Source organism: Piliocolobus tephrosceles, chromosome 9 (genome assembly GCF_002776525.5).
Source record: "Piliocolobus tephrosceles isolate RC106 chromosome 9, ASM277652v3, whole genome shotgun sequence".
NCBI lineage: Eukaryota > Metazoa > Chordata > Mammalia > Primates > Cercopithecidae > Piliocolobus > Piliocolobus tephrosceles.
This window is the reverse complement of record NC_045442.1, coordinates 39,083,084-39,101,947: the sequence shown is the minus strand read 5'-3', so window position 1 is coordinate 39,101,947 and position 18,864 is coordinate 39,083,084. Positions and strand designations below refer to the sequence as shown.

Below are 18,864 nucleotides of genomic sequence, written 5' to 3'. Positions count from 1 at the left end.
TTTTTTTTTTTTTTTTTTTTTTTTGAGACGGAGTCTCGCTCTGTTGCCCAGGCTGGAGTGCAGTGGCTGGATCTCAGCTCACTGCAAGCTCTGCCTCCTGGGTTTATGCCATTCTCCTGCCTCAGCCTCCCGAGTAGCTGGGACTACAGGCGCCCGCCACCTCGCCCGGCTAGTTTTTTTTTGTATTTTTTAGTAGAGACGGGGCTTTACCGTGTTAGCCAGGATGGTCTCGATCTCCTGACCTCGTGATCCGCCCGTCTCGGCCTCCCAAAGTGTCTTTTCTTTTTTTAATGCAATGTTTGCATAGAGACGGGGTTTCACCGTGTTAGCCAGGATGGTCTCCATCTCCTAACTTTGTGATCCACCTGCCTCGGCCTCCCAAAGTGCTGGGATTACAAGCATGAGCCACTGCGCCTGGCCGGAAGTGTTTTAACATGTTTATGAAACATTTACATATTTTTCTTGATTTGCCTGTGGGCATATTTGTTTTTGGATTGGTGTCTGTAGATACCAACACTGGTAATGTGTTTACTATCTCTGTCAATAGTCTGGTAATAGTTTGCATAAACATTGCATAGTAAAAAAATTTTTTTTTACTTTCCATTTAAAGTTCTCTAAGCTTGCTACTTTTCTATTTCCGCCCCACATGGAAGGCCAAAAGCAGTATAACTTTTACAAATTATTTATTTAAAATTTTTTATTTTAAAATTGTGTGTACACGGTAAGATATTTTTAAATATTATAAAAATTTAGAAAATAAAAAATAAAAAGCGAAACTGTTTTCCTTCTGCACTTACTTTCTTATCTCCAAAGTATAACTAATAGATTTTTTTTTTTTTGAGACAGAGTTTCACTCTGTTGCCCAGGCCTGGAGTGCAGTGGCGCGACGTTGGCTCACTGCAACCTCTGCCTCCCAGGTTCAAGTGATTTTTCCTGCCTCACCCTCCTGAGTAGCTGGGATTACAGGTGTGTGCCACCACACCTGGCTAATTTTTTTGTATTTTTACTGGAGACGAGGTTTCACCATGTTGGCCAGGCTGGTCTCAAACTCCTGACCTCAAGTGATCTGCCCGCCTCAGACTCCCAAAGTTCTGGGATCACAGGTGTGAGCCACTGCACCCAGCCAACAGATTTTTTTTTTTTTTTTTTTTTGGGAGACTCTGACATCCAGGCAGGAGAGTAGTGGTACCATCGTTGGTCATTAGGTTGGTATCTGCAGCCTCCGACTCGTACTCCTGGGTTCAAGTGATCCTCCTGCCTCACCCTCCTGAGTTGCTGGAACCAAAGGTGCAAGCCACCAGGTCCAGCTAATTTTTGGTAGATGGGTCTTGTATAACTCTTACTTGTTTCTGTCCGCTTAGAAAGCTTGTATACTAGGAGAAACATATATAAATACTTTTTTTATACATGTATTTCAGTGGTATGGTGTGCCCCTTCTTCAACATATTTGCCATTTCAGTTAACATCAAACTATAATATTTGTCAGTGGATGTGGTAGAAAAATATCTCGTTATTTCATGTTTTTCTTAAAGACGTGGACATGTTTTATTTTTTTTATTTTTCTGAGACAGAGTCTCGCTTCGTCGCCCACGCGGGAGTATAGTGGTGTGATCTCAGCTCACTGCAAGCTCCGCCTCCCGAGTTCGCGCCGTTCTCCTGCCTCAGCCTCCCAAGTAGCTGGGACTACAGGCGCCCGCCACCACGCCTGGTTAATTTTTTCTAATTTTTAGTAGGAGATGGGGTTTCACCGTGTTAGCCAGGATGAACAAGTGTTTGTGCTCTTCTAATGACCCAAATATTTTAATAATGGCATAATTGTCTGTTGCTTCTGTGTTCTCTTTGTAAATGTGATAATCATTTGTAACCACCTCAGCTAATGAAAGAGAATAATTTTAAACCTGAAACTTTAGAACTTACAGAAGAAACTCGTATGTCTGAATCACTAGGTCAGCTGGCTTTCTACTGAGTCTAAAACCTCATTCTATTAAAAAATTTAAGTTTTTTAAAATTTTTTAGTTTTTTGGGTACATGATAGGTGTATATATTTATGAACTATATGTTTTGATATTGATACAGAAATGTAATGCATGATAATCATATCATGGAGAATGGGGTATCCATTCCCTCAAGCGTTTATTATCCTTTTTTAATTTTAATTTTAATTATCCTGGATTAATGATCTAGTTACACATGATCCAGCTATACACCTTTTTTTTTTTTTTGGTGGAGACAGAGTCTTGCTCTGTCAACCCAGGCTGGAGTGCAGTGGCACATTCCTGGCTCACTGCAACCTCTGCCTCCTGGGTTCAAACACTTCTCCTGCCTCAGCGTCTTGAGCAGCTGGGATTATAGGCACCCGCCAGCAAGCCCAGCTAATTTTTATATTTTTAGTGGAGATGGGGTTTTACCATATTCACCAGGCTGATCTCAAACTCCTGACCCAGGTGATTCACCTCCCTCGGCCTCCCAAAGTGCTGAGATTACAAGCATAAGTCACTGCACCTGGCCTCCAGTTATATTCTTCCTTATATTTTAAAATGTAAAAGTTAAATTACTATTGACTGTAGTCACCTTTTTGTGCTACGAAGTACTAGGTCTTATTATTTCTACTTTTTGTACTCATTATTTAAAAAAATTTTTAAAAATTTTTATTCATTTGTATTATTTCCCGTTTTGTATGGTTCTGATAAAATCTCATTTTAAAAGTTGTGGGCTATAACTGAAACTTTAACCCTAAGAAATAAAAATGCTACCTTTATATTTTTACTTTTAAAATTATTTGAGATAGATTCTTACAATTTTTAAAAGAAAAGTAAATTCTGAAATGCTGCGGACAAATACTGTGAGTTTACCATTTGATCTGGTCTGGGAAAATCTTAAGGTATTTTCACCTTTTGAGATTTGATATTACTTATATAGGAAGTCAAAAGATAAGGTAAAGGAGTATATGGGGACAGTATTCCTTGAAAAAATAAGAATGTTTAATACTCATTTTTCTGTTCATGTTTTAATTTTAGATTTTAACACCTTTCTTATTGAGAAGACTGAAGTCTGATGTTGCTCTTGAAGTTCCTCCTAAACGAGAGGTAGTCGTTTATGCTCCACTTTCAAAGAAGCAGGAGATCTTTTATACAGCCATTGTGAACCGTACAATTGCAAACATGTTTGGATCCAGTGAGGTATAGTGGTTTTGAAATGTATTGTAAAGGAAACTTGACATAAAATTTCTCTTTTTTCCCTTTTTTTTTGAGACAAGATGTTGCTCTGTCACCCAGGCTAGAGTGCAGTGGCACAATTGCTGCTCACTGCAGCCTTTACCTACCTGGCTAATTTTTTTGTAGAGACTGGCTTTTTGCCATGTTTCCCAGGTTGGTCTCAGACTCCTGGGCTTAAGCAGTCCGCCCACCTTGGCCTCCCAAAGTGCTGGGATTATTGATGTTAGCAATTGTGCCTGGCCTAAATTCTAGTTTTAATGGCCCCTTGTTTATTTTCAGGACGTGGGTGAATTTGTATCTGGGGTATAAGGCATAAGGCCAGTGGCAAAAGTTGTTTCCTAGTATCTGCAGTCCTGCTAAAATGTAAGTGATAATCCTTGTGTTAATTGCTTTGCAGTCATCTGAAATACTTACTAAAAATTTAGGCCTGGCACAGTGGTTCATGCCTGTAATGCCAGCACTTTGGGAGGCCGATGCGGGTAGATCACCTGAGGTCGGGAGTTTGAGAACAGCATGACCAACATGGAGAAACCCTGTCTCTACTAAAAACACAAAATTAGCCGGGCGTGGTGGCGCGTACCTGTAATCCCAGGTACTCAGGAAGGCAGAGGCAGGACAATCGCTTGAACTCGGGAGGTGGAGGTTGCGGTGAGCCGAGATTGCGCCATTGTACTCCAGCCTGGGGAAGAAGAGCGAAAATCTGTCTCAAAAAAAATAAATAAAATAAAGTAAAACTTTAGATTTCCATACAGATTAACTCTAACGCTTTCTGGAGATGAACTTGGAAATTCATTTTTAACAAGCACACAGTTATTTGAGAATCCCTGTACTAAGGATTTGGCAACTAGACTAATCTCCAAATATACAGCATCCAGAATCTGAGTTGCTCCAAAATGTGAAACTTTGTGAGTGCTGATACGACACTCAAAGGAAATGCTTATTGGAGCATTTCTATTTTCCCGTTAGGGATGTTCAACCTGTACAATTTCCTTACTGAAGGTTATTGAGAACCAAAAGGATTAATAATCACTTTGATGATTATTATCACCTACCATATTATAGGAGATAGAGGTAGGATGTTATTATCATTTAACTCAAAGAGACCCTTAAGTTTTGTTTAACCGTCCAGATTTTTTATTGTCCACTATAGACCTATAGATTTTCTTTTCAAAATATTTATTGTCATGCATTTTTAAACAATAGAACCACTAGACTCTCTTCTCCCCCCTTTTTTTTTTTCCTTTCTTTGAGACAGAGTCTCTCTCTGTCGCCCAGGCTGGAGTGTAGTGGCACGATCTTGGCTCACTGCAAGCTCCACCTCCCAGGTTCACGCCATTCTCTTGCCTCAGCCTCCTGAGTAGCTGAGGACCCGCCACTATGGCTGGCTATTTTTTTCTATTTTTTTAGTAGAGATGGGATTTTACCATGTTAGCCAGGATGGTCTCGATCTCCTGACCCAGGTGATTCACCCGCGTTGGCCTCCCAAAGTTCTGGGATTACAGGCGTGAGCCACCGAGCCTGGCCTCTTCTCCCTTTTTAATAATTAATTATAATTAAAGGAAAGGTCTAGCTATTTACGAATTTACATTACTTGTCTGTTAATGAGCAATTTCATGCAGTGTTAACCAGTCTGAAGAAATATCCTAGGTAGTGCAAATTTCTGGAGCCGTATTTCATCTTTAAGGTATTGAATCCTTTTGTGTAAGTTCAAAGTAGTTTTATTCACCCTTCATTTTTTCCTATTGAGATATGAAGGCCTTCCTCTTACTTTCAGATATTGTCGTCCATGTTAAAATTAAACTAATTTCCTACAACATTTGTATTTGTCTATAGATTGTCATTGTGTACATAAAGTATGCGTTATTTTGTTTACATTTAGAACCTAAGGATATAGCTTTATAAACTGGCTTTCCTTTAATTCGTTCCCTTTTAGAAAGAAACAATTGAGTTAAGCCCTACTGGTCGACCAAAACGACGAACTAGAAAATCAATAAATTACAGCAAAATAGATGATTTCCCTAACGAATTGGAAAAATTGATCAGTCAGATACAGCCAGAGGTGGACCGAGAAAGGTTTGAATTTGAAAATGAATTTAAGTATTCTTTAAACTGTGACCATTTTTTGCGTGTCTCATATATATGCATTATTTGTTTTGGTAGAACTGTTGTGGAAGTGAATATCCCTGTAGAATCTGAAGTTAATCTGAAGCTGCAGAATATAATGATGCTTCTTCGTAAATGTTGCAATCATCCATATTTGATTGAGTATCCTATAGACCCTGTTACACAAGAGTTTAAGGTGAATACTATTTAATTCTAATTTACTGTTTTGATTTATATTACTTTTATATTGGTGGAAAATGTTACTTTGTTTTGATTATAATTATTAAAAATAAGTATGGTGCTATTTGTCATTAAGATTGTAATCCTTCAGTAAGCTAAGACAATCTTCTCTCTGAAATTTCAGAGAACCTTTTCAGGGTTAGAGAAATGGTCACTTTCTATGAGCAACTAGTTTTTTTTTATTTTTAAATTTTTTATAGAGACAGGGTCTTGCTGTGTTTCTCAGTCTGGTCTCAAACTCCTGGTTTCTCAGGCAATCCTGCCTCAGCCTCCCAGAGTGCTAGGATTACAGGCAAGAACTACCATGCCTGGCCTCTGTGCAACTAATATTTTTATTTACATGTTTTATGTGAACAGCTAATAATTCTTAAATTTAGTAATTGATTTGTACTCTGCATATTTACTTGCTATATTTTAGAGAGAGTGGTCATCTTTTCACTGTTTCTTTTATTATTAATATGTGGCTTATCAAAATCAACCTGGTTGCTCATTACTTAAAGATCAACAGATAACCATAGAATAAAACTAATTTTTATTTGGAGGTTTTCACATTAAATAAATGAAGTTGGTTTCCTTGTAATTGATAGAAAGATAGCATAATATTAATATAAATAAATTCTTAGTAACCCTCAATAACCCTTGTTTCGAAGTAGTTTGCAATAGACTTTTCCACTTCCGGCAATATTGACATTTTGGGCCAGATAATTCTTTCTTAGGAGGTAATGTTCTGTGCACTTAGGACATTTAGCAGCATCCCTGTCTTCTACCCATTAGATGCCAATAGTATTCACTTTCCTCAGTTATGACAACTAAAAAGTTTGCTGCCACCACCAAATATACCCTGGGGATAGGTGGAGGGCAAAATTGTCCCCATTTGAGAGGTGCACTGCTTTACATCTCTATTAGAGTAAGAAAGAAGACAAAACTTTCCCACTCAAATGGAAGTAGCTCTCTCATGAGGTCATTTCACCAGAAGGTGAAAAAGTTTATCCACAGTATTTGGATTACTTATCAGCTCCTGTATTTTCTCTAATTTCTGGTAAGAATTCTAGCAATAGTTTACATATACATTTAGTTGGAAATAACTCAATTATAAAGAATAAGCCTGAGTATGTACCCATTAAGTTTGACATAATTGTTCTCTTTCACAACGACTTGGAGGGAGGAGTGTTGAGGTTAGATCAAAGTTATATTTGTATTTTATTTTGTTTTTGTGAAGTTGCTGGTTTTACATTCTAGAGTACGTCTTTGAGTAATAACTATTTTCTGATTTACAAAGATTGAATAACAGGTCAGTTTTTAAGTTTTTTAAGTGACTTGGCATTGAAAATTGAACTTTCCAAATGGCTTTTGTTTTAACAAAGCAAATGACATTTTTCTCTCAATTTTTTCTCTCTTTGCCCATTTTTAAGATCGATGAAGAATTGGTAACAAATTCTGGGAAATTCTTAATTTTGGATCGAATGCTGCCAGAACTAAAAAAAAGAGGTCACAAGGTGATACTTTTGATTGGAATTTTGGATTGTTCAATTATTTTTTTATTAATTGTTATAAATATTAAGATGTTTTATTTCAGGTGCTGCTTTTTTCACAAATGACAAGCATGTTGGACATTTTGATGGATTACTGCCATCTCAGAGATTTCAACTTCAGCAGGCTTGATGGGTCCATGTCTTACTCAGAGAGAGAAAAAAACGTAAGACTACTTATGTCATACATCCCAAACGATTCTTTTATAATTCCTATCTTGATTTCTGAAGTAATATTCTAAATAGACCCACAAATTGATAAAAAGATAGAAATGACCAGAAACCCTGTGGTTTTATCAGAAATAAACATTTTGATTTAGTATTAAGAAGTCTTAATTTTTCATTCTCAAATATATATATCTTCTGGCACAATCTTAATAATATCCTACTTAACCATCACTGTAAGAATATTGGAATAGTAGGAAATTTTTTGTCTTTTTGACCTGTTCTCAACTTTCTATTATGAAAATATCAACTGTATGGCAAAGTTGAAAAAAAAAAGGGAACTGTAAATCCGCCTACAATCTGCTGCTAACATTTGACTATACCTTTTTAAAAACACGTTTCCTGTAATAGCAGCATTGCTGTATCCATTCAACATTTAATCCTGTTTTTTTTTTTTTTGGTGCATTTTAAAATAAATTATAGATGATACTACCCTTTTCCGTAATGACTTCAGCATATTTTATCTTTTGGGGTAAAATTTACACATACTGAAGCAAATAATGTATACATTTGCTGAATCTTTCTGACAAGTGCGTATGTAAATTTATACCTAATGCCTATTAAGATATAGATGTTACTATGAGCCCAGAAAGTTTCCTGTGCCCCCTTCTAGTCAGTTCATCCTCCTAGTCACCCCATGTGTAAAGACAACAACTACAATTTTTTCATCATTTTTTGATACTAGCTTTTCTTATTTAAACGTTGTTGTGATACAAGGTTTTTAACAAAATCAAGGTCTCTTTAATATAGGTGCTTGGATAATAAAAGGTAACAGCACAGATTTTGTTAACATAATTGTTTTATAGATTTGAATGATTTGTTTGGCCTCCTTTGTTTAACTCTTTAATAGTTGTAACAAAACATTTTTCTCCTTCAGTCTTGTTGGTAGATTTCTTTTAATCTGTTGTATTTACATCCTTTTTGCTTTTAGATGCACAGCTTCAACGTGGATCCAGAGGTATTTATCTTCTTAGTGAGTACACGAGCTGGTGGCCTGGGCATTAATCTGACTGCAGCAGATACAGTTATCATTTATGATAGTGATTGGGTAAGTTGGATGTACAGAAAGGAATATGCTGATTATATTTCCATTTAGATTTTTTTTTTTTTTTTTTGAAATGGAGTCTCACTCTGTCGCCCAGGCTGGAGTGCAGTGGCATGATCTCGGCTCGCTGCGACCTTCACCTCCCGGGTTCAAGTGATTCTCTTGCCTCAGCCTACCAAGTAGCTGGGACTACAGGTGTGCACCACCATGCCAGGCTTTTTGTGTTTTTAGTAGAGACGGGGTTTCGCCATGTTGGCCAGACTTGTCTCGAGTCCTTATCTCAGGTGATCCGCCCACCTCGGCCTCCCAAAGTGCTGTCATTATAGGCTTGAGCCACCACGCCCAGCCTGCATTCTGAATTTTTAAATTTTTTTGAGATGGAATTTTGTTCTTGTTGCCCAGGCTGGAGTGCAATGGCGCGGACTCGGCTCACTGCCTGCCCCTCCCGGGTTCAAGTGATTCTCCTGCCTCAGCCTCCCAAGTAGTTGGGATAACAGTTTCCCGCCACCATGCCCAGCTAATTTTTGTATTAGAAATGGGGTTTCACCATGTTGGCCAGGCTGGTCCCGAACTGACGTCAGGTGATCCACCCTCCTCAGCCTCCCAAAGTGCTGGGATTACCAGCATTACTAGCATGAGCCACTGCGCCTGGCCATTCTGAATTTTAAATTTTTAGTTGTACATGTTACAAATTTACTTACCTATTTTGAAAAGATACCCATTTTCAGCTAAGAGTTATTTCTTCATAAAGTTTTCTGCATGTAAAAATTGAATTTTTTTTTTTTAACTTTTGTTTTTAGAGACAGGGTCTCACTTTATCACCCAGGCTTGAGTGCAGTGACACCATCACGGCTCAGTAGCCTTGACCTTTTGGGTTCAAGTGATCCTCCCACATCATCCTCTTGAGTAGCTGGGTCTATGAGTACATGCTACCATGCCCACAAAAAATGTAGAAATTAGTGAGACCACGCCTCACTGTTTTGCCTAGGCTGGTCTTGAGCTTTTATCCTCACATGATTCTCCTGCCTTGTCCTCCCAAAATGCTGAGATTACAGAAGTGAGTCATTGTGTCCATCCTGAAATGTTTTCTTTGGGGTATTTAAACTTTTTTGTTAATATTGCCAAGGATCTGTGGAATGATAATTTTATCTATGAAGCCACTCTGGAAGTTTAAATTAAGACACCACTGTTTAAAAGTTCGTGACTACATTATTCATGTTGAGTTTATCCACATGAGTTTACGTTAATTTTAAGCTAATACCGTTAAATGTTATTTTTCTTTTTAACTTTAAGAACCCCCAGTCGGATCTTCAGGCCCAGGATAGATGCCATAGAATTGGTCAGACAAAGCCAGTTGTTGTTTATCGCCTGGTTACAGCAAATACTGTTGATCAGAAAATTGTGGAAAGAGCAGCTGCTAAAAGGAAACTGGAAAAGCTGATCATCCATAAAAGTAAGTAACACTTACGTAGTGCTTTATTGTTTAAATTGTGCATTATGTGTTGTGGATTTTTGTAATTGTTTTTATATTCTTTATGAAATGTTACAGCCTGGGCTGGGTGCTGTGTCTCACACCTGTAATCCCAGCACTTTGGGATGCCGAGGTGGGTGCATCACGAGGTCCGTTTAAGACACCGTTTAACTTTTTTACCAAGGTTGTTCTTGAACACCTGGACTCAAGTGTTCATCCTGCCTCAGCCTCTCCAAGTGTTGGGGTTATAGATGTGAGCCACTTTGCTCAGCCTTATTGTCAGTTTTTTAGTAGATTAATTTTGTAGAAAATTTTGAGGGGATTTTTTTAATGCTGACATTTTTCAGTTGAGTTATTACATACATAAAGCAAAATGCACAGATATTAAATGTACAGGTTAATGAAGTTTGACCAGATGTATGTACTCATACGTAACTGTCATCCAGATCAGGGTAGCATTTTCATCATCCAAGAAATTTTCTTTGTTCACCCTTTCCTGTAATTCCTACGCTCCCCTTAACATCACTAGGAAGCAACCAGTATTCTGATTTTTTTCACATTGTTGAGTCTTGTCTTTGTTTAGCTGTTTCATTGAATATATTTTTTCAGAGTCATCTGTGTTGTTTTTAGTAGAATTTTTTTTTAAATTGGTGAATAGTTTGTTTTTTCCATTCTCTTGTTGGTCGACATTTAAATTGTTTCTAGATTCTGGTTATTATGAATAAGCTGGTCCTGTACAAGTCTTTGTGGACATATGCATTTTTTGGTCCTTCATCTTAGGGAGGGTGCATATTTAACTACTGGAAACTACCAACCTTTTCCAAAGTGGATGTACCATCTTCCACTCCTACCAGCGAAGCCTGAGAGTTTTATTTGCTTTTATTCTTTATCAACACTTGTTTTTTGCCATCCTTAATACAAGCCATTGTGATTGGTTTGTAATATGTTGTGTTGTAGTTTTAAAAGGAATTTTAATGTTTTTAATTTCTCATTTTTTTTAGATCATTTCAAAGGTGGTCAGTCTGGATTAAATCTGTCTAAGAATTTCTTAGATCCTAAGGAATTAATGGAATTATTAAAATCTAGAGATTATGAAAGGTGAGTTTTTAATTTTAGAAAGATTTAATTTGTAGCTTTGAATTATTCACATATACTTGAATATTTTGTTCTCTATAGGGAAATAAAAGGATCAAGAGAGAAGGTCATTAGTGATAAAGATCTAGAGTTGTTGTTAGATCGAAGTGATCTTATTGGTAAGTATCATGCTTTTTCTTAATGGAAGCTTCGAAACATACACACAATTAGCATAATATAATGAACCCCTTTTACAATTCATTCAGCCACACATATCTAATCTTGTTTTATTGTCATTTTTCTTCTCAGAGTATTAAAATCAAATCTCAGACATAATGACATTTTGCCCATAAATGTCATTATCTTTAACTTTTTCCGTAATTCAGATATTTTCTGTAAACTGGTAAATAAAACTTTTGTAAATATATTCAAGTTCCTGTCTTAGTTAAGAATACCAGTGCTTTGTTTTCGTATTTTTCATCATACCAGGAGGCACATCATGTCTGGGTTTCTTATTTCCAGTGAGCTAAGATTAATCAAGATAATATTACAAAATGTCTTGTCAGCCTTCATCCTTTATTTAATATGATGGTTTAGTTTAGTTTAGTTTAGTTCAGTTCAGTTTATTTTTGGAGACAGAATCTTACTCTGTCGCCCAGGCTGGAGTGCACTGACACAATCTCAGCTCACTGCAACCTCAGCCTCCTGGGTTCTAGCAATTCTCCTGCCTCAGCCTCCCCAGTAGCTAGTATTACAGTCGCCTGCCACCACGCCTGGCTAATTTTTGTATTTTTAGTAGAGACAGGGTTTCGCCATGTTGACCAGGCTGGTCTTGAACTCCTGACCTCAGGTGATCTGCCCACCTCAACTTCCCAAAGCACTGGGATTACAGACGTGAGCCACTGCGCCTAGCCTAACATGATTTTTAGTATCCTTTAAAAATGGTTGATTAGAACCATTATTAACTTAATGATTGCAAAGTGATGATTTTCTTGTTCTGTCATTCTTTTATTAGCTGGGTTATTTAAGAACTTTCCCTTACAGTTTTCCTGAGATAGAAAATAGGCAGGGTATATTGCTTCTTTTTTCCATCAGTTTTTAGAATACCACCTTATGATCTGACACCTACAGTGATGACCATGGATTATTTTGAAAACAAAACATTTTCTTATTCTCTGTGGCCTTTCTCTTCATTTTCTTGCTTAGTATCTTCTGAAGAGCAAAACTTTTATATTTTGATGAATTCCAGTTTTAACAAATTTTTTCTGTCACTTATGATTTTTGTGTCATGTCTAATTACTCTTTTCTTAATTCAAGGTGTTGATATTTTCTTTTAATAGTTTTATAGTTTTTGCTCTTACATTAGGTCTATTTTCAGTGAATTTTCATCTTTTTGCATGTCAATATCCATTTGTTAGAAGTTGTTCCTTTTTTTGTTGGATTGCGTTGTCATCCTTGATGAAAATCATTTGATCATAAATATAAGGTTTTACTTCTGTATTCTCAGTTCTGTTCCATTGGTCTCTGTGGTTATTCCTATGCCAATATTGCACTGATTTAATTAAGGTAGCTTTATGGGAAGTGTACTTTATCTGGTTTTGTTCTTTTTTAAGATCATTTTAGATATTCTGGATTATTTGCATGTTTATTTGAATTTTAACTTTGAAATGGTTTAGGGAGAAATATGAGAAATACAGCATTATGGTCAAATCTTAAATATATTAAAAAACAACATTATATGAGTTATATAAGGACTGTTTAACATCTCATAATATTAATACAATCCATATTAATTAAATAATGGAGAACTAGATGATCACCTAATTAGATACCAAAAACCAACTTGCCATAACATCGTAATCATCTTCATAATTTTTTTTGGTTTGAGACAAGGTCTCGTTCTGCCACAGAGGCTGGAGTTCAGTGATGTGATCATGGCTTACTGCAGCTTTAACCTGCTGGGAGCAGTCAATCCCTACACCTCAGCCTTCAGAGTTAATGGTACTGCAGGTGTGATTACTACGCCCTGCTAATTCTGTTGTGTGTATTTTGTAGAGACGGGTTTGCCATGTTGCTCAAGATGGTCTCACACTCCTGGGCTCCAGTGATCTGTCTCCCTCGGCCTCCTAAAGTGCTGGCATTATCGAAATTGCTTTTATTTGCAAGTTTTCTGGTTTGATTATCTTCATTGGAAGTCCAAGGGAATCCAGAATTTTTTAAAACAGAATTTAAGAAGATTGCTTATTAATAATATATGTAACAGCAGTAATTGTTTAATAATGAGGGTTTTTACAACAGCTACAAAGCTACCATGCCTACAATTAAAGTTAAACAGTTTTTAACACGTTTATGTAGGGACAGAATTATGCAACATTGAAAGACATTAATAGAAAAACTGAGTAAACATACAGATTTAGCTGTATTTGTGGATATGAATGGTTACTACAAAGTATAAGTCAGTGTTCCCCAAAACTAACTTATATTCTTGAATTTTTCTTCTAATTAAAACCCTAGAATGACGACTGGGTGCGGTGGCTCACGCCTGTAATCCTAGCACTTTGGGAGGCTGAGGCAGGTGGATCGCCTGAGCTCAGGAGTTCGAGACCAGCCTGGGCAACATGGTGAATCCCTGTCTCTACTAAAATAGAAAAAATTAGCCGGGCATGGAGGCATGTGCCTGTAATCCCAGCTACTCAGAAGGCTGAGGCAGGAGAATTGCTAGAACCTGGGAGGTGGAGTTTGCAGTGAATGGAGATTGTGCCACTGCACTCTAGCCTGGGTGACAGAGCGAGACTCCGTCTCTTAAAAAAAAAAAAAAAAAATCCCAGAATGACTTTTTGTAAGACAGACTGTTGTTAAAATTTATATGAAAGAGTACTAAAGGGCCAGAACCAAGACAGTTTTGAAAAACAAGGTATTCTATACCGGGTATAAAGTCTTATTAAAAATTAAAAAGTCATAATAATCAGATGGTAGAATTAGCACATGGTGTGATGATGATACATTGGCTAGAAGTACAATATGGTGAATCTAGAAAGACAACTTTCGTGAAAAGCTAGTAAATGTCAAATGGAATTTCAAACCACTCATAGGAAATTCCTATTAATCAATAGATGATCTGGGGAAATAGTAATTAATAGGGGAAAAATTAACTTAGATTCTCCTCACCTCACAGTGCACTTACAAACTTCAGATTGAGCAATCCATGTGCTCAAAACCTAAATATTTAAGATAGAATTTTAACCAAAAAGGAAAATATATTTATGATTTTAGAATTAGAAAATAATTCTTTATAATACAGGAATCACAAATTATATGATAGGTTCCATAGATTTTAATTACATTAATAGGAAAGACTACTATAAAACAGATGCCACCATAAAGAGATAAGAGACAAGCTACAAATAATATTTGCAACATATAACAAGAAGTGTTTAGGATATGCAAGTAAATAAAAGTTGATAATAAAAATGGATAATATAAGAGCAGGCTGTTACAAAGAGAGAAAGAAATGTCTAATGAACCTACAAGGATGATTAGAACTCAGTAATACAAATTAAAATCAGAGATTTCATTTCACAGCTGTAATGTTGATAAAAATTTAGGAGACTTCATATTGTCATTGATTCAAAATGTTTCTCAAGGTAAGCTTTTCATGCTGTGTTTTCAGCTTTTAAATGAACCATGAATGGGCCTCTTTTTAAAACATTTCTGAAAGCATGATTCAAATTGATGTTGTTTATTGCTCTTTAACATGTTTATCTTACCTTAAATTCAGCAAAAGAGATTTTGACTAGCAAACTGATGCTTTAGATTGTATGCTCCCAAGAGGCTGATTGTAGTTGTCGTATTAAGAATAGGATACCCTTTTGCTTTCACTGCTATTAAATCTTGGTGATTAAGGAAGAGAGTGCCCTATATTACTGTGAGTTTTGTAATTTTGGACAGATGACTCACTTCCCATAACGTTATATTGGATGTTTCTTTTACGATTTCTTCTTCTTCTACTTCTAAAATGTACCTGTTTTAATATTTTTCCCTTAGATCAAATGAATGCTTCAGGACCAATTAAAGAGAAGATGGGGATTTTCAAGATACTAGAAAATTCTGAAGATTCCAGTCCTGAATGTTTGTTTTAAACTGGAGCTCAAAAATAGATTTTAAGTTTATGTTTATGTCTAGTGATTTCCCTGTATTGGGTTTGGCATACTGATTGTCCACTTCACTTTTTTTATTATATCAGTTGACATGTGACTAGTACCATGCGTACTTAAATAGATGGTAATTTTCTGAGCCTTACCAAGAACAAAGGAGTACCCATATTAAGTTTAGATTTTCAGTTAATTTTTGAGACTGAGTAGTATTCTTGGATATAGGCTGATGTGTACTTCACTACTTCCAGATTTATACAGTCTTCCTGTGGAAGTTTAGTAAATGTCTTTTTCCCTCCTTTCTTCTAGTAATGCAGTTCATGGGTACTTCAGTTATGAAGTAGGCTTTTCATGGGGAGAGATTGGGATTATGCTCTCTTGTTTAAGAAATTGTTTGATTTTAGAGTCTATTTCTGTGAGATAGTTTACCAAATAAATGTTCCTTATAAGATGATCTCATTAAATTATTTTTTCAGGAATAGCTTATGTGCAATAATAGCAAAAGACTTGACTGTCGGTAGGATTTGATTATTTTGTTTTCTTGGTTTCATTCACTAGTACTATAGGAGTGTGTCATATAAAAGATTTCAAGTGGACGTTCTGTTAGCACAAGAGAAGTTTCTGAATGAAACTTTAGGGAGTTGACAAATGACTAGAAATTGGAAATGGTAGTATATCATGCAAAACAAGACAGATCCTGAAAATTTATAGTGGTTAACTAGAACCAAATAGAAGAGAACAGGCCTTAGGAGTATGTAAGTAATGCAAAATCCGTAATAGAACAGCATAAAGGCCAAAAGGGGTACAATTTAGACCCTGTGTGAAAGGATATCAGGCAGTGAGGAAGAGAAATCCTGAATGTACCCTGGAGAGGGGACGTACTCCATGAGCCATACATTTCTGTGCTGGTGTTTATTTCATGGAAAAATATTGCTGTTGCCATCCATATTCAAATGTAGATCAGATGATCTGTTTAGGATAATGAAACTGTCACTTAAGAAAAACTTAAATTTTTTTTTCCTGTGTCCTGTTTGCACAGGTCTTTTTTCTTTAAAATTTTTATTTCAGTAGTTTGGGTTACAGGTGGAAAGTTTTGGTTATATGAATAAGTTCTTTGGTGGTGAAGAAAAACTTCAGATAGAACATTTGGTTAAATAAAAGACTATAGAGCAGGTTTATTTGTTTTGTAAGTGAAAATGTTAACCCATCACATAAGCATGCTGACCTAGGCTTGCTTGAAACTCGTGATCTTGTCCTTAGTGACCCAGTCTTTTCTGTTACATTGTCCTAAATGACTGATTTCATAGTTTTACTCTGTCATTGCATGTCTCATATCTTCTACCTGTCACTTTTCTCCCTATTGCTCTGAGAAAATAGACACAATCAGAAAAGAATCTTTAAAAGTTGTCACCATTGCATCTGTAAACCTAGCATCTGTGCCCACCTGTCCTTTATTATATACTATGGATATATTGTTTGTCCTAGCTTGAGCCAATTGCAATGTCTCATTTCTTTCATAGCAAAACTCCTTGAAAAAGAATTCTATTATCGCAAAACTCCTTGCCTGTATTCATTGTTTTTAGTTTGTTCTGTTTTTTTTCTGAACCAATTCCAATCAGGTATTCATTTCCATCGGAGCCGTTTTTTTTTAAGGTCTCCTGATGTCAGTGAATTCATTTTACTTATCTATTAGCAGCGTTTCATACAGTTGTTGACTCTTCTCCATTAAAACACTTACTTTATTTGGCTCCTAGAAAACATATTTGCCTGCTTTTTCTTCCTATTTCTCTGACTCTTTTCTCAGTTTCCTTTGCTGTTTCCTTTTCTGTCCTCTAAATATTGGAATATCCTAAGCCTAGTTTGGAATTCCCTTGATGGTCTTCATTTCTTTAATAGGAGCTGTGCTGATGACTCAAATTTATATCTCCAGCCAGAACCTTTCTCCTGAATTCCAGATTCACATATCCAACTGTTTACTAGGTGCTTGATAACTATATCTGTACTTTTCATATTGTTTACTCCGAATTTGCTTCTTTTGCATTTTCCTTAGTTCAGTAAATGACAACTTTATTCTTCCAGTTGTTTAAACCAAAAATCTTGTCTTCTCTTTCTTCCCTCACACTTCACATTTCACATCGGATTCTAAAGGAAATCTCGTTGTCTATACTTTCTCTTTTTTTTTCCCTTGTTTTGAGTCTTGCTCTGTTGCCCAGGCTGGAGTGCAGTGGTGTAGTCTCGGCTCACTGCAACTTCTGTGTCCTGGGTTCAAGCGATCGTCCTGCCTCAGCCTCCTGAGTAGCTGGGGTTATAGGCGCATGCCACCATGCCTGGCTGATTTTTATATTTTTAGTAGAGACTAGGTTTCACCGTGTTGGTCAGGCTGGTCTCAAACTCCTGACCTTATGATCTGCCCACCTTGGCCTCCCAACGTGCCGGGATTATAGGCATGAGCCACCGCATCCAGCCTTTTTTTTTTAAATAGAATCTCAGTTCGTCACCTGGGCTGGAGTACAGTGGTGTGATCTTGGCTCACTGCAACATGGATTGCAACATGGATTGCAACATGGCTCACTGCCCCCCGGATTCAAGTGATTTTCATGCCTCGGCCTACCGAGTAACTGGGACTAGAGGTGTGCGCCACCACGCCTGGCTAATTTTCTTATTTTTAGTAGAAATGTGGTTTCACCATGTTGGCCAGGCTGGTCTCGAACTCCTCACCTCAAGTGATCCATCTGCCTCGGACTAAGTGCAGGGATTACAGGCGTGAGCCACTGCACCCATCCTACTTTCTATAAATGTCATCCTGTCCCCCTCTCCCACCTCCCGTACCCCGCATAGTCTGTTTCATTTGATTCTTCCCTTAGTTTGGTGTTTTGTTTTGATGTGTCTTCTTTAGATGCCTTGGGATCATTTACTGTTCCTCATATTTAAGAGCAAATGCTTAAAAATTCTTAGAAATACCTTCTTGAAAAGCCTACATTCCTACCACCTCTCACCACTTCAACATGAAATAATGATTCCTTACATCTTTTTAGTGTAGTTATATAATAATTTTTGATTGATTCAATAGTTTTATTATGGCTCTGTAAGTATTATTAAAGCTTTCGATAAGCCATGGAATATGCTATGATTTTTTCATTCTTGTGCAGCTTTTTTTTTCCTCCTTGAAGTTAATACTTACTTTTCTTTTACCTATCAGTAATTTATATCTAATTTCTCTGGAAGTGTAAACCTCTCAGTATATTAAAACAGATCTCATGATTCAGTAATAAACCTCCCCCTTCAAATATATCCCATCATCTCTACTCCCTGGAACATTCTTCTAGTTTGGACTGTAGAACTGATTCCATTTGCGACCTTCGTTTACCATCCTATTGGGTATTCCTGTTGGCTGTTTCATGTTTTGGAACTACTGTTTACTGCGTCTCACTTTTTTTTCTTTTTTTTTCCTTTAAGACGGAGTTGCACTCTTGTTGCCCAGGCTGGAGTGCAATGGCTTGATCTCGGCTCACTGCAACCTCTGCCTCCCGGGTTTAGGCTATTCTCCTGCCTCAGCCTCCTGAGTAGCTGGAATTGCAAGTGCCCGCCACCATGCCCAGCTAATTTTTGTATTTTTAGTAGAGACGGTTTCACCATGTTGTCCAGGCTGGTCTCGAACTCCTGACCTCAGGTGATCCACCATCCTCGGCCTCCCAAAGTGCTGGTATTAGATCCAGTGGTGTTAACCACTGCTCCTGGCTGGATCTCACTTTTTTTCCTCCTTGGTTTACTCCCTCATTTTGATGGATTGTGTTGTCTTGTGTTTTCCTGA

At 36.9% G+C, this 18,864-nt stretch overlaps 1 protein-coding gene across 2 annotated transcripts in view; it reads left to right on the top strand.

Moving 5' to 3' along the window:
• The window catches only part of HELLS (helicase, lymphoid specific), a 53,745-nt gene extending 38,239 nt beyond the window's left edge, over positions 1-15,506 (top strand). For both annotated transcript variants that reach the window (XM_023226279.1, XM_023226280.1), the window contains 10 exons: positions 3,018-3,179; positions 5,149-5,288; positions 5,376-5,514; positions 6,971-7,054; positions 7,135-7,254; positions 8,244-8,360; positions 9,651-9,810; positions 10,830-10,926; positions 11,005-11,081; positions 14,947-15,506. In XM_023226279.1, coding sequence (XP_023082047.1) covers positions 3,018-3,179; positions 5,149-5,288; positions 5,376-5,514; positions 6,971-7,054; positions 7,135-7,254; positions 8,244-8,360; positions 9,651-9,810; positions 10,830-10,926; positions 11,005-11,081; positions 14,947-15,041 — 1,191 coding nt within the window. In that variant the 3' untranslated portion in view covers positions 15,042-15,506. The remainder of the gene's footprint in view (positions 1-3,017; positions 3,180-5,148; positions 5,289-5,375; positions 5,515-6,970; positions 7,055-7,134; positions 7,255-8,243; positions 8,361-9,650; positions 9,811-10,829; positions 10,927-11,004; positions 11,082-14,946) is intronic.
• Positions 15,507-18,864: the final 3,358 nt, after the last annotated feature.